We start from the raw sequence: 14,890 nt of genomic DNA, 5'->3' as shown, positions 1-14,890 counted from the left end.
GAGTTGAACCTAGGACCAGAATAGGACTGTGCCCGCCCCCCACAGTTCTGGCTCAATCCCCTGTGGTGCGTCTGATGTCTTTGCCCTGCACTGTGAAAGAAGAGAAGGAATCATGTCAACAAAGTGTTCCAGGGCTGTGCTTTCCCTCCACAATGCTGGCTCCACTTCCTGTGGGGCGTCTGATGTTTCTGCCCTGCACTGTGAAAGGAAAGAAGGAGTCATGTCAACAGAGTGCTCCAGAACTGGTATGGACTGGGCAAAGGCCCCTCTGCCCTCAGAGGACAAAGGATTTTGGTCTATAAGTATTGGGACCCTGATCCCAAGAAATTAGATCACGTTTGGACTACAAGAAGAAACCTCTGCTGAGGAGAGGAACCTGAAGAAACTGAGGAGAGACTATTCCTAAGCTGAAGTGCTGCTTAGGGGATTGGCCTGTAGTGGTTGCCTTACTGCCAAAGAGAGGGGAAAGGAACTTTGTGTACTTTGCTTTCAACTTGAGAAAGATCTCCAAGGGCTTGGAAAAGAGTTTGCCTCCTGCTGAAGTCTCAGGCACAACAGACTTCAACCCCCAGCTTCCCAGAGTTCTTTGGAAGTGCCTGCTGCTGTTTTGGGCCTTCTCAGGGACTGTGTGTTGCAAGGAGCTGGAAGCAAGATTCAACGAAGAAGAATCGTGTCGCCATCGCTGCTGCTGCCATCGCACTTCTGAACAAGGGTGTTGCCACTGGAGTTGTCGCACTGCACCGCATCGAGAGAAGCATCTCACAACGAAGAGGAAGCGTGTCCCATCGCTGCTGCCTACCGTCGCACTTCTGAACAAGGGTGCTGCCACTGGAGTTGTCGCACTGCACCGCATCGTGAGCAGAGTCTCGCAACGAGGAAGAAGAGTGTCGCTGTTGCTGATGTCGCACTTCTGAACAAGGGTGTCGCCGCTGGAACTGTCGCATTGCACCGCATCGAGGAAAGCGCCTCGCATCCCCCAAGAAGCACGCCGCCGTCGGAGCTGCTGCTGTAGCATTTCTGAACAAGGATGTCGCCGCTGTAGTTGTCGCATCATGTGAAAGCTTCATGCAAAAGTGGGAGAAGAGTGTCGCAGCTGAAGCTGTTGCCGTCGCACTTCCGAACAAGGGTGTCGCCGCTGCGGTCCGCGCATCGAACCGAGAACTTGTTGCATCCCCGGAGAAGCGTTCCGCATCTGGAAGATCTTCATGTCATTATTTCTTTGCACCGGAACTTTGCCACATTTCCATCGCTGCAACATTGTTTGTTGTGGAACGCTCAACGCATCGTAAGGTAAATTGACGCAAAGTGTCGCATTTTGAGAACTGAACTGAACTAAGCTAAAACTACCATTTTTAACTATAGTATTGTGGATTTCTGTTGTTTAATGGTCTTGTGTTAAGTCTATATAAAGAATACTTATTTTTTATATAAACCTTTTGTGGTGTCCATTTGTAGTGTTGTTACTGGGTTACTGTATGTGGTCACAAATGCTTTACACACTGCCTCTGTTCATCACCACCCCCTTTTCTGAATCATTTTTGTCCACCATAAGCGTGGAAGGGTATACTCAGATGTGAGTCCCTAGCTCATTGCACCATCAGGATTCAAGCAAGCCGGGCCGAAGACGGCTGAAATGCCAGAAACCGGTCCCCGGTAGCTTGTTTCCTTCCCAGTATAAGAATTGGCTTGGTAGTTTGGTCTGCCCTGTTCCCACGATGCACTGGGCCAGGGTCAGACTAATTTGCATATAGCCAAGTTCTGAGCTGGGATGGTGCAGTGAGCTAAAAAACGGTGATGGATCAAGCCCTGATCTTTGGACTGGGTAAGAGTGGTCTGCTTAATTCAGACACTCTGTTCATCACCACCCCCTTTTCTGAATCATTTTTGTCCACCATAAGCGTGGAAGGGTATACTCAGATGTGAGTCCCTAGCTCATTGCACCATCAGGATTCAAGCAAGCCGGGCCGAAGACGGCTGAAATGCCAGAAACCGGTCCCCGGTAGCTTGTTTCCTTCCCAGTATAAGAATTGGCTTGGTAGTTTGGTCTGCCCTGTTCCCATGATGCACTGGGCCAGGGTCAGACTAATTTGCATATAGCCAAGTTCTGAGCTGGGATGGTGCAGTGAGCTAAAAAACGGTGATGGATCAAGCCCTGATCTTTGGACTGGGTAAGAGTGGTCTGCTTAATTCAGACACTCTGTTCATCACCACCCCCTTTTCGGAATCATCTGAGATAAGTCTGTCTGCTCGTGCCAAGCTACCAAGGGGGTGAGCAAGGGCTATTTTAGGAGTGTACCCCCTTACCCTGACTAGAGTCAAGGGTCCCTATTTTTCACAAGTACCTACCTGTTCCAACTAGAGACCCCCAAATCTAACAACCCCCTGTTACCATTTTTGCCCTTGATTTTTGCTTCTGGCTGTTTTGATCTTCTGCAATTCTGTGCCTGGCTTTTGCTCGACTCTTTTTCCATTCCTGATGTTGGCAGAAGTTCAGTGACATGTGGAATATTACAATACTAATCTCCATCTTCAATCAAGAGTTACAGGGCTGTGAAGGAGGTTTTTTTCCGCTATTTGGTTTTTTTTCTCCTAACTGTAACCCTCTTATGTAGACTCTTGACACCGTTCGTGTATACTATTCTGTGTAGTAGTACTGTAGCTACTAGAAGGAGTCACCCTTTCCTCGGGCAATCAAGAAGGCAGCTCAGCAGACCTTCTCAGTGTCTATTATTTTACAAAGCTGTGTCCTCCCCATGGACAATAGGAGTACAGCTATACATTCTGCAGCACAATCTTCTAGAACATTATCTAATATTCATCATAGGTATTACAGACAGTCTAAAGTCCCAGGTCTGCAAACTCACAGGGACAAAGGGCGGCTGTGCACCAGGGGAATATGATCCTTTACAGAGATGCTGTATTTAAACAAGCACTTGCATTATTTTGTGATCAAATGAAATTTCAGCTGTTTTCAGACCATCCATTAAACTCCTTTAAGAAGCCCCAAAAAGACAGAAATACATATCAGGACATGGGCGACTTAGCCACAATTCTGGACATAATGAAGTTGGGAAAGATGAACTCCGTGATACACAATATCATGTTCCATTCTCCAAAGTAAGACTAGGAACTAGACTGAGCTAATTAAGCAGTGAACTGCTCCTATAACCTAATGGTGTGTGTGACCCCTTCGTTTTGTTTTGGATGCAAGTCAATTCCCAAAGTATACATGGTAACGTTGCTGATGTCTACTCCCGCTTCCTTTGATTCTTCTTCTCTGCCTCTCCTGAGTAGATTGTAGACATATTGAATGGAAATGGTGGAAAGGTAAGTTATAAAGATCTCACAATTCTGACTTTAGGCAGCAGAGCTGTACTGATCCTACAGGGTTACTAAGCTGTGCTACCGCAGAGGTATTGATTCCTTGTAGTTGATGGCCCCAACATGAGTTTGTGATTTTCTGAAAATTTACACATTTTGCTATCAAATTCATTTTTTCATTTTGAAAAAAAAAACGAAATTCCCCTGAACACAAGTTCGTTATTTTTATGAATAATATTTATGCTGAAATACAAGGTTTCCAGTTTTAGTACATATGCCTTTGAGCCACAAACATCAGCGTGTCATTTTCCTCAAGTAAATTTGAAGTTGTTTCGTACATGGATTGATTCTCTCTTGTATGCTCAGGCATCATTACTGTATGCTAGGGTTGACAACCATCTCGTCATTGTGCCAGGAATTGCCATTATATGTCAATGCCTTTATGAAAAGTTTGAGCTCCATAAGGCCAAAGATGGCCACAATATACATGGATGGCTAGCATTGCAATAGAGTTGAGCATCAGCAGGCAAGGATGCAAAGAAAGAGTCGCTCTTACCTAGGTTTGAACTCGAAACCACATGGGAAACATTTATCTAATTCACAGAGCCATCGGGCCTATTTATGAAGCAGTTTGCGTCGCTCTTGGATCACGCAAACCTTAAGACAGATTTTTGAAGCCACGCAAAGCCACTGTGCGTGGCTCTGAGTGGCTCCAGAGATCTGGAGTAACGCAAAGCAGCACAAATCTCTGCGTTGCATTACTCTGCCCTGGGAAGGCGGTCCATGGACGTTGCGTGGGTGTTCCCACACAATTCTCATGGATTTTGACACATCCACAGACATACAAGAACTTGTAAAACTTGAGATGCACCAAAATCTTACACCATCCCAGGAGATGCGTAACGAGGAGAACTATCTCTTTTTCTCCTTGTTTCTTCACATAGAAAGAGGAATATGCCTCCCAGGATTGTTTTTGTGCAGGACAGGAATGTTCTGTATCGCCTGAAATACAGCGCATTCCTGCCCTTTCCCTGTCATGCAGCGCAGCAAGGTGACTTCCTGCGCTGCACTGCATGACCTTCCTATAAAGGAGACCCATGGTGCTTTTCGGAAGGGCACTGCTAAGACAAGGCACTACACAAACACACTCAAAGATATTCACACACTCACCTGCAAACAGAAGCACAGGCACCAATACCCACATGCAGACTCACACACATGAATGCACACAGTTAATTAGACACATCAGTGAAGTATTTTAAATACCTGGCTCCTTCACTGTTGCTGCTGCTCTTTTCCGGCAGGCCACATTGAAGTCCCTGTGCTTGCATTCACAGTGCAAGGCCTGGGCTACAGCCCACCGCTACGTGGCTTTAGCCTGCACTGTCTGTCATACCGTTAGGGGAAGTACAGGACCTTTCATTGGTTGACTGGCAGGTTGAATGTGGGGGCAAATCATTCTGATAGAGAGCTGGAATTTCAAATCCCAGCACTGTAATAAATTCCTCGTGCTCCTGCCCACAAAAAACACAAACTATGGGGGTCATTAGGATCGCGGACGGACTTGAGTCCGTCCGCGACCCCAGAGCATGAGGGAACGTCCGCATGGGCTGCGGCGTTCCCTCTGTGCAGATTAGGATGTGACCGCCAGGGTGGCGGTCACATCCTCTATTTTTAACATTGCTGCGGGTGGAGCTTCAAGCTGCACCCGCAGCAATGTTAAAAATGCATGCACAGCATTTGCGTGCACAAAGCGGCAGGCACCGCGCGGTGCCTGCTGCATTGTGCACGCAAATGCAGGGGGGTACCATAGGTACCCCCCATGTGCACCCCCCACCCCCCACTACACCTAGGGGGCCCGCAATGGGCCCCTGCAGTGCAGTTACACATGCTTTTCCACGGCGGAAAAGCCGCCGCGGAAAAGCATGTTTCCATGCACATCCTAATCTGGCTGAAGGTGTCTAAGAGACACCTTCACCATTTTAGTGCTTTTCCGCCGCGGTTGTAAGCCAGCCGCGGCGGAAAAGCTGCGGACCTAAACCATGACCCACCAGCCATCCTAATGTGGCGGTGGGTCCTGGTGGGTCCGCAGAGGATTTTCCGCATCCTCCGGGCCGGCGGTGGCTTCCGCCGGCCCGGAGGATGCGGAAAATCCTCCATCCTAATGACCCCCTTAGTTTGATGGCCAAACATGCATGCAGTTTTTCTGTTACTCTGGGGTCTGCAGCTGGGCATGATGTCTGTAGTTGCCGGTGCTGCCCGACTCTTCACCCTCAGAGTAGCAGGCGGAAAAAAATGAGATGATGTGCCCAAGCACCAACATGGACGAGTCATCACAGATTGGTCAAACTAGAATGAAAAACACATAATAGGTGTTGGAAGAGTGAAGTAATTAAATGTCTCTCTTATATAGATCAAAGTCCGAAAATGTGATCCTGGTTAACTGATCTCTGGAATAACTCCAACATGCCATTGTGTTATAAGGATGGTCACCCAACCTTTCTGCCTCCAACTCTTGAGCACCAGGGAAACAGCAAGAACCCCTTTCTCATTTCCAGACAATCTCTAGGCAAACAGCTGCCCTCCATTTCTTTCAGGAAGAGCTGCCGACTACCCCTTTAAAACGAACAATTCCAAAAAAGTAGCATCAGTGGATTGACCATCACATTGTGCTTCAGGCAGCTCAATTCACTTTAGCCATGCGTGGAGAAGGAAGTATTGCACCAGTCTCAAACCATTCTATGGACACAGTGCTAATATTGCAGCCTCTTTTTTGAAAAATGGAAAGAGAGGCATTTGGAACACTTGAAATAGCATCTGCTACAGGCATTTATTTTGGCCAACTTACAGGTCTTCCCAATTTTTGTTTACTGAGCCCTTAAGGACAAGGACCAACCACAAACAAACCAGCCTTGAACTGCCTCATTAGGATCACTACAAGCGCTAGGCCACATGCCCTATTCATGTGAAGACAAGAAACCCCAGGCATGCTTCAGTCTTGTTGGGACTCATTACCTGAATACAATGGCACAGACTGAGCCGGAATCCTATGGCACAGAGTGAGCCTGAATCCTATGGCACAGCGAGCTACAGGGTATAATCAGGTCCAGAAAACCATAAAACAGGCCCACAAACAGCATAAAAACGAACAACACAGCGCCCCTACCAACCAGCCCATTCAGCACTGCCTGATTTCCCTATAAGCAATTCCGACCCTATATATACCTATGTTAACCATTCTCTTTTATTGCATCTCACTGAGAAAAACAAAAAATATATGGATGGATGGCTTGAATTAATTGCAGGTTGCATTCAAGTCTATTTTATTGCTTAAAGTGACTTTAGGCAGTGCCACTCGCCATATGTAAATCTGTCTTGGCCCTACTCCAAAAGGGACAGTCCACCCAATATTCAGAGCTATGTCCCCTCTCCATTGGAAGACTGTCATCCACAGGCAGGTTTCAGCCATGTTGGGTCTCATCAGTGAGGTGCATTTAGAGTCCTAAGCAGATACTCTCATGGGCATACTGACAACAACTAGTGGTGCGCAGGTGGCCCATGCAGAGATCATAGGCTCTACAGTATGGCATACAGACATTCCTACTCCAGGAATCTTCCCACTAGAGATGGTATAAATATCCAACCTGAATGGCATTCAGCACAGAAAAACATTATACTAACATTCAATTTGGTTGCCACAATCCCCACACAGAGTACATTCTAATTTCAAAGAAGGACAATCCTCACACACTGAAGAAAAGTGGATATTAATTTTTATTTCTCTGTTTCCTAATAGATGGTCCTGTTTCTGAGATGATGTCCCTAAAGTTGCCGCGGAATGTGGTAGACGGGTCTGCCAGAGCTTACTACAGTGTCCTTGGTAAGTAATGTGCAAAGCCTTGCACCCTTTCATTTATCAAACCTTTATTTTATTCAACCTTGAATCCGTAATAGACCAACATTTATAATTTTAGAAATGTTTGATCAATCCTTCTGAAGTCCCTACGTACATCCTGCCATCAATTATCACATGATTAATCTGTTTACTGACCATGCAGTACATATCTCCACCTATCCTTCCATTCGAGATTTTATTTATCATCCAAATAATACATACCCTTTGCTCACACTCCCTTTGCCTGTTTAAATCCTTTTAAACCAATACTCACCTATATTATTATGCATTCACATATCTAATAATCATTTAATATACATAGTCGGTGGCATGGCCAAGATGGAGGCTGAGCGGTATCAATCTATGTGAGCTTCTCTGTCTGCCACGAGTACAGCACAGCTGGGAGTCATCCTCGGGCCCCAAACGCCCACAAAGGAACCCCGATGTAGCAGAGAATCGCCGGAACACTTGGCGGTTGTGCCTGCAGGGTTACGGCCAGTGCAGAGGTGCAGAGAAGCTCAGACGCCGTTAGTGGCTGCATAACAAGATGGCGTCGGCCTGCGCCCTCTGGGGGACGGCGACCTGAGATGGGGGAAGGACCAGGCAACGTTCCAGGGCAAGCGGCGGAGACAGTGGACACGGTGCTCACAGGTGCGGGAGGACTGCGCACCCACATCAGGAGCCAGAGCTCTGGACTAGCTTTGTGCCGCTGCGAAGTCCGGGAGAAGGCCTACACAGTACCCGCCCAAGTGGAGTGAGCGAGGCCCATTTCCCACCACCACTGCTGTGGGAGTGGAGATTCCTCCTGCAACGCACAGGTAGCTTAATCCGGGGAAGCCCCAAACAGAGAAGGAAGGTTGTGGGCCCTGTGAGAAAGAGATAAGGAACCCTGGGTGGCCCGCAGCAATATGTAAGAGGGGCTCACACACGATAGTAGGCCTATTTAAAAGTAGCAGTAAAATCCCAGGATATTGAGAGGTGAACGGAACTAAGCAGCTCGCGCCAGTGGCCTACGAAGTGAATGAGAGGATGATCTCTTGCAGGACCGACTGACATAACGACACACCCGAAAGGGGGAAGTTGGCAAACAGGAGCTATCACAGACCCTGGTGGAGAAACATCTGGGCATAACGTCACAGATCGCGGGGTCGGAGAAAGGAGCCATATAAAGCGCAACTTCGTCTACTGAGGCAACCTAGGGACAGCAAGCTGCGGTGAGGAATACCGATCTGTTGCATTTCTGGGGTAGGAAATGGCAACTTCAAAACCTCCCACCAAGCAAGATGGCAGCATAAAGGACTTACTCACCAAGCCTACCCTCATAAAACTAAAGGGACGCGACACTAGCCCCAAGAAGACACTTGGAGATCGAGATGAGGAAGAAGCTCCAGTGACAAGAACCTTCATGGAAACCCTCTTTGGAGCGCTGAGGTCCGACTTTGATTCACTAAAACAGGAGATAGCAACTGAGGTTAAAGAGATCCAGAGAGACATGAGCTAAATATGCCATAGAGTAGACTCTCTGGAACCAATAGGGGACGCAAGAGAAGAAGAGTTGGACGCTCACCGTAGACAACTCCTGGACCTTCAAGAAAAAAATACAGAGCTCCAGTACCACATGGAGAATCTTAAAAACAGATCCAGGAGAGGCAACATACATATAAAAGGTGTCGCAATGTAGGCGACTGGGCTAGAGGCGTATATCCATCGACTCTTCCACCACATGGCCCCCACCCTGGCACCGCAAGACGCCATTCTGCACAGCATACATAGAGCGGGCCGTCCCGCAAAGTCACCTGGGATGCACCAAGATATTCTCACATGCCTACATTACTACACCCAAAAAGAAACATTTATGAAAGCCAGAGAACACAACACCATCAACTTTGAGGGTATTGAGGGCATTATGGTATGGCTATAGGAGGATCTATCCCTCATCACACTACAGAGAAGAAGCCAACTAAAATTCCTCACAGAGCTATTGCAACGGAAGGGAATTTGATATAAGTGGGGCCACCCTTTCCGCCTCACCTTCGTGTGAGCCAACGAGACCCGATCTGTCTGAAACCTGGAAGAAGAGAAGGGCCTGATAGAACCATACAATCCTACAACCAGTGACACACTGGAAAAGGACAATGACTCACTAAAAACTACCAGCAACCAAAATCAGCGATCCCTCCGATCAAGGGAGAAAAAAGTGACTAAAACGTCGGACACCGAAAGCCGAACAGAACGGGAAGTACTGCTAAAACAGCTGAAGAGCCAGGAGGCATTGGAGGGACCGAACAGCGACTAAGGGGGGTTGGGGCATGGCAGGGAAGGCGACAACATAGGTCAATAAACTCATTGACCTCCCTGAGAAAGTATGCAGACCAGAGGGCGTACCTCCACCTTGATACATCAGATTGCTGGCAGGGCGGCAGGGTGCACATACCAAGGACTCAAATGAATTCTACGGTGCACTGCGACACCACGGACCCTACTTCTCATGTGTATGACGATTCGGATGGGGAATTGATGTCTAGTCTCTGATGAGTATTGTTTATCCTTTGTTTCTTATCCTTTTTCATCTTTCTATTGGCAATTTTCAAAATTTCCTGTTGTTGCTCATTTGGGGCCCCTTTATGTTCAATTCCCAATGGGAGGGCTCAAGATGGCTATGCACCGACTCACTAAAGCACAACACACTTAGTTGAGAGATGGTTAGAATAATTAATTATAATGTGAGGGGGCTTAATGCGCCAGAAAAGCGGGTGGTACTTCTGTCCATACTAAAAGAATCTAAATGTGATATCTGCTTATTGCAAGAGATGCATCTGATTCCAGCACACTGGCGACAAATGAAATCTCGCTGGTTCGACAGGCAGTATTTTTCCGTAGGGGAGGGTAAAAAGACAGGGGTGGTGATCCTATTGGCCACACATTTTGAGGGTAAAGTTACACATACACAAACTGAAATTCCGGGTTGCCTCCTCTCACTTTGTATTGCATACGGGCCCATTCCATAACCACTGCTAACATTTACACTCCTAACGAATTACAAGAACCCTTTATCCTAGATGCAATAGGACGGCTGATGGAAACCACAGACATGCACGTACTCATAGGTGGGGACTTCACTCTGGTAATGGATGCAGCACTGGACTGATCGGCACAGAGGGTGGGTAATACAGATGCACTATCACCACAGAGACAACACCAACAAATTCTACACAATCTCATAGATACCTGATGCAAACACAACCCGACAGAGAGATCCTACTCTCACTATTCAGCCGCGCACCAAACACATGCAGAAATTGACCTTTTTTTTCACCACCAGCTCCTTAGAATCATATATCCAGGAGGTAGACATTGGAGTGGCGGCATTATCAGACCATTCCCCCATTTATATCAAATTGAGCTTACCTACATCCAATCACATGCATCGTACCTGGCATCTGAATCTTACCTACAAGACCGTAATCTCTGAAATTACAGAAGCACTGAAGGCCTTCTTGGAAGTAAATGATACACCCCACACGCACCCCAATTGCTCTCTTATGGTACACCTTAAATGCGGTCATACAAGGACATTTTATCAACATCGTAGCCTGTTTCAACAAGGAGAGAAGAGCAAAACAGATTACACTAGAGGGGAAGGTCAAAGAACTGGAGGGCATGTATAAAAGAACAGTAACACATCAAGCATGTTGCAAGCTTACCATAGCCCGAAAGAAACTTAAGGCCCTAGACATGGTTAGGGCAAAATAAGTAGTTAATCAGAAAGGAGAAACAGACACTTGTTACACTTCTAGACCATTGGTATAGAAGATTTTGGAGTAACCTCAAAAAACCCAATGCTGACGTTTTATATATAACACTACCTAGATCCAGTAACTCGATCTACTAAGTAGTACCTAATTTTTTAACGAACCTGGAAATCATTCCAATATTAAAAGCCTTCAAGGGTGATTCTCCAGTTTTTTAATTATTTTTTTCTTTTTTTGAGAATTTAATTTGCACACTTTTTTCACTTCTCTGGACACTGCACAATAGACCAGAGGTGCCTCGGGTTGAGGCGGGCAACACCACTACTTTTGGAGTACCCGATGATAACTGCCAACAACCCGAATGCGGGGCGGATGAAACAGATATACCGCACAACCACATCAGCATTGGGTTTTTTGAGGTTACTCCAAAATCTTCTATACCAATGGTCTAGAAGTGTAACAAGTGTCTGTTTCTCCTTTCTGATTAACTACTAACTTACCCTGGGGAATGAAACAGATGTACCAATCCCTAATCCCCCCTTTTGATTAATTACTAGGGCAAAATAAGCCCTACTGCGGATCAAGCAGAAATATTATATGGTGGGGGACCAGGCCGGCCGCCTTCTAGCCCAGAGACTCCGAGCATGGACACATAGTCAGAGGGTGACTGCAATTGTGAATGTACAAGGGGATATGCTTGAACAGGATGATCTGATAGCACAAGAATTTCAACACTCCTACAGGGAACTATATACGGCGGAAGATTACTCAGATGCCGAAATAGAATCCTATCTGAGCCACACACCAATTAATAGGCTGGATCAGCTACACGACCTTGCTCTAGAGAAGGACATTCATATCAATGGCTGGGAAGGCTTCGGGACATGATGGCTACCCCCTAGAATTTTACAAGCTATTTGCCTCTGCCTTGGCTTCAATCCTTACTCAGCTTTAGCGAAATGCGCACCCTGACAGACGCAATGAGACTAGCTAGTATTACAGTTATACCCAAGCAGGCAAAGATCCAACTCAATGTGCAGCATATAGACCCATTTCATTGCTTAATGTCGATGCGAAAAAATTTACCACAATTCTCGCTGCGCACATAGCCTCAATGATGCAAGGCCTCGTTGACCAAGATCAGGCCGGCTTTATCTCGGAGCAAAATTACAGCGATAATACAAAGCGAATATGAAACCTATTAGACAAGATCCAACAAACTAAGATACCAACACTCCTATTCTTCATGGATGCCGAAAAGGCGCTCGATAGAGTGCATTGGCTATACCTACAAGCGGTCCTATGGTTTGTTGGCCTAGGACCCTGATTTGTAGAATGGATCTTGGCCTGGTATGCTAGGGCCTAAGGCAATGGCTCGAGTCAACGGGACAATATCCCAGCCCTCACGCATCAAACGGGGAACCCAAAAGGGCTGCCCTCTGTGCATTACATATGGAACCATTTGCGGAACGAGTAAGGGCAAACGTGGAGGTAGAGGGCGTTAGAATGGGAGGTAGGGACAATAAGTTAGCATTATATTTGGATGACGTCCTGGTGATACTAGCTGACCCCCTCTGCTATCTACCAATCCTCGTCCTGGAGGTGGAGGCATTTGGAGCAGTATCTGGCTTCAAGATCAACGCACAGAAATCGCAACTCCTGAACCTCACGATACCGACACCGGACGCAGAGGCTATATGGAGTCTCTACCCATATCTATGGGCCACACAGGGGGTGACATACCTGGGCCTTCACATATATCCCACTGTTAGGCAAACGGCAGAGAGCAATTATGGCTGCTTACTAGCGGACACACACACAAAATTGGAAAAATGGCAGGATCATATGCTGTCCTGGCTTGGGAGACTAGCGGCAATAAAGATGACGCTTCTCCCCAAGATACTATATGTCTTGCAGAACTTTCCCCTCCTCCCCCCACCTCAGGTGCTACCCAAGTTACAACATTTGATAGAACATTACATATGGGCCAGGAAAAGGACACGTATCGCTAAGCACCTGATGTACCTGCCACCCACATGTGACGGCCTTGGACCCCCTCATCTTAAACATTACTACCAAACGGCTCAGCTCTGATATATGGTGGAGTGGAACAGACCCACTACGGAGAAACACTGGTGCTTTATCGAGCAGGACATCATAGCCATTAACATATGGACGATTCATTGGCTCCCCAAATCCCACCGGCCACAGTGAGTGTATATCTCTCTGATACTACAAGCTACAGTCGATGTTTGAGACGCTGTAGCGACCCTGAAGAAATTATCCATGAAACTCTCCCCCTTGACCCCCATTTTGGGAAAACCCAGACTTCCCACCAACAGTACATGGTACGGCATAAATGCTATGGCAGCAGGCAAACTGTAAGAGGGTGGGCAACCTATTCGATCATATGAGTATTATGACCTTTGAGCAACTCCAAAAAGGATATGGGTTGCCCTCCTCAGCACAATGGCAATACACCACTATTCGTCATTGGGTCACATAACCATTGATAAAACCCTATGCGAGCTGGCCCCTTCTACCCTTCAAAAAATGGCTTATCACGAGACACACAGATAAAAAGCTGATGTCAGACATATATACTTTTCTGAACACGTCGCTATCACAAGCACGTGCATGATGCTTATCCGGATGTTGCGCAAGGTTCTACCTCTCCTTCCTGAGCAAGCCAGGTCCGAAGTAGTGCGGAGCACAATTCTAAGTCGACTCGACTACTGCAACGCACTACTATTGGATGCCCCTGTAACACTACTGGGCAAGCTTCAAAGGGTACAGAATCTGGCGGCTAAACTCGCTCTGTCCCGCCCCTATTACAGCTCGGCTACAGCAGCACTACAGGAACTCCATTGGCTGCCAATTCACCTTCGTGTTCGCTACAAAGCCGCATGCATAGTGTTCAGAGCTATTCATGGCTTGGGACCTATTCCGCTGCAGAGAATGTTTGCTTGGTATCTTCCAGCTCGAGCACTACGCTCCTCGTCATCCAAGCTGTTAGTGGTCCCGCGCTTCCAGAGAGTGAGGATGGGTGGCCGATCGTTCAGAGTAGCGGCGGCCAAACTCTGGAACTCTCTACCACTATCCCTCAGGAGCCTTGAGGCTCTCCCAGCCTTTAGAAAGGCGTTGAAAACCCACCTCTTCCCGAGGATAGGCTAGTTGCTGAATCTGCTGTTGGATCAGGGTTCAAAGCGCCAGGATGCCCTTGGTGGTGACAGGCTGCGCTCTATAAGTATACCACAATTACAATTACAATTACAAGCCAAAACAAAAGCACAGGTGAGATGGGAGAAGGAGTGTGGCAGACAATTCACACAGAAGGAATGGGTAGACATACAGAAACGGGCAAATAAAGAGGCACGCTCCGCCTCGGGCAAAGGGACACTAATACAGATACCCCTTTACTAGTACTATACGCCTGAATGCACAGCACACTGGAAACGAGGAGGAGACCCCAAATGCTGGAGGGGATGCGGGGACACCGGGACACTAACACACCTCCTGTGACAATGCTCTAAGAAGCAAAAATACAGGCAGGAGATATTAGATGCTATCGATGATATATCCGACACAAACTCCCCAGGTTCCCGAGTTATGTTTTCCTGGGTCTCCCCAACCCTTTAACATATGCTCTTGGATCACTGAAAGGACGTGCAATTACATTGGCTTTGTGTGCAGCTAAACAAGCCTTGCTGGGCCGATGGGGCACAGATAGGATACCGCGACATACAGACTGGCTTTAAAGAATGTGGGATCTATTAGGGATGGAAAAGCTCAAAGCGGTAGCGGAAAACCAACTAACACAATTTGATTAGATAAGGGGCCCTTGCATTGTAAATTGTAAATTGTTGTGTCTTATAAAGCGCACTGCTACCCGGAGGCCTCGTAGCGCTATAGACCGCTGGGG

General features: G+C 47.1%; 1 protein-coding gene across 1 annotated transcript in view; it reads left to right on the top strand.

The window, feature by feature from the left end:
• LOC147727726 (alpha-2-macroglobulin-like) overlaps window positions 1-14,890 on the top strand; it is a 1,118,600-nt gene that overhangs the window by 830,718 nt on the left and 272,992 nt on the right. Inside the window, exon 24 of the mRNA XM_086961723.1 lies at window positions 7,118-7,201. Within this exon, the coding sequence (XP_086817849.1) occupies window positions 7,118-7,201 (84 nt within the window). The remainder of the gene's footprint in view (window positions 1-7,117; window positions 7,202-14,890) is intronic.

The sequence above is a fragment of the Lissotriton vulgaris genome, chromosome 3_1 (genome assembly GCF_964263255.1).
Source record: "Lissotriton vulgaris chromosome 3_1, aLisVul1.2, whole genome shotgun sequence".
NCBI classification, from domain to species: domain Eukaryota; kingdom Metazoa; phylum Chordata; class Amphibia; order Caudata; family Salamandridae; genus Lissotriton; species Lissotriton vulgaris.
Note: the sequence above shows the minus strand (reverse complement) of the source record. Positions and strands in the feature narration are given on the sequence as shown.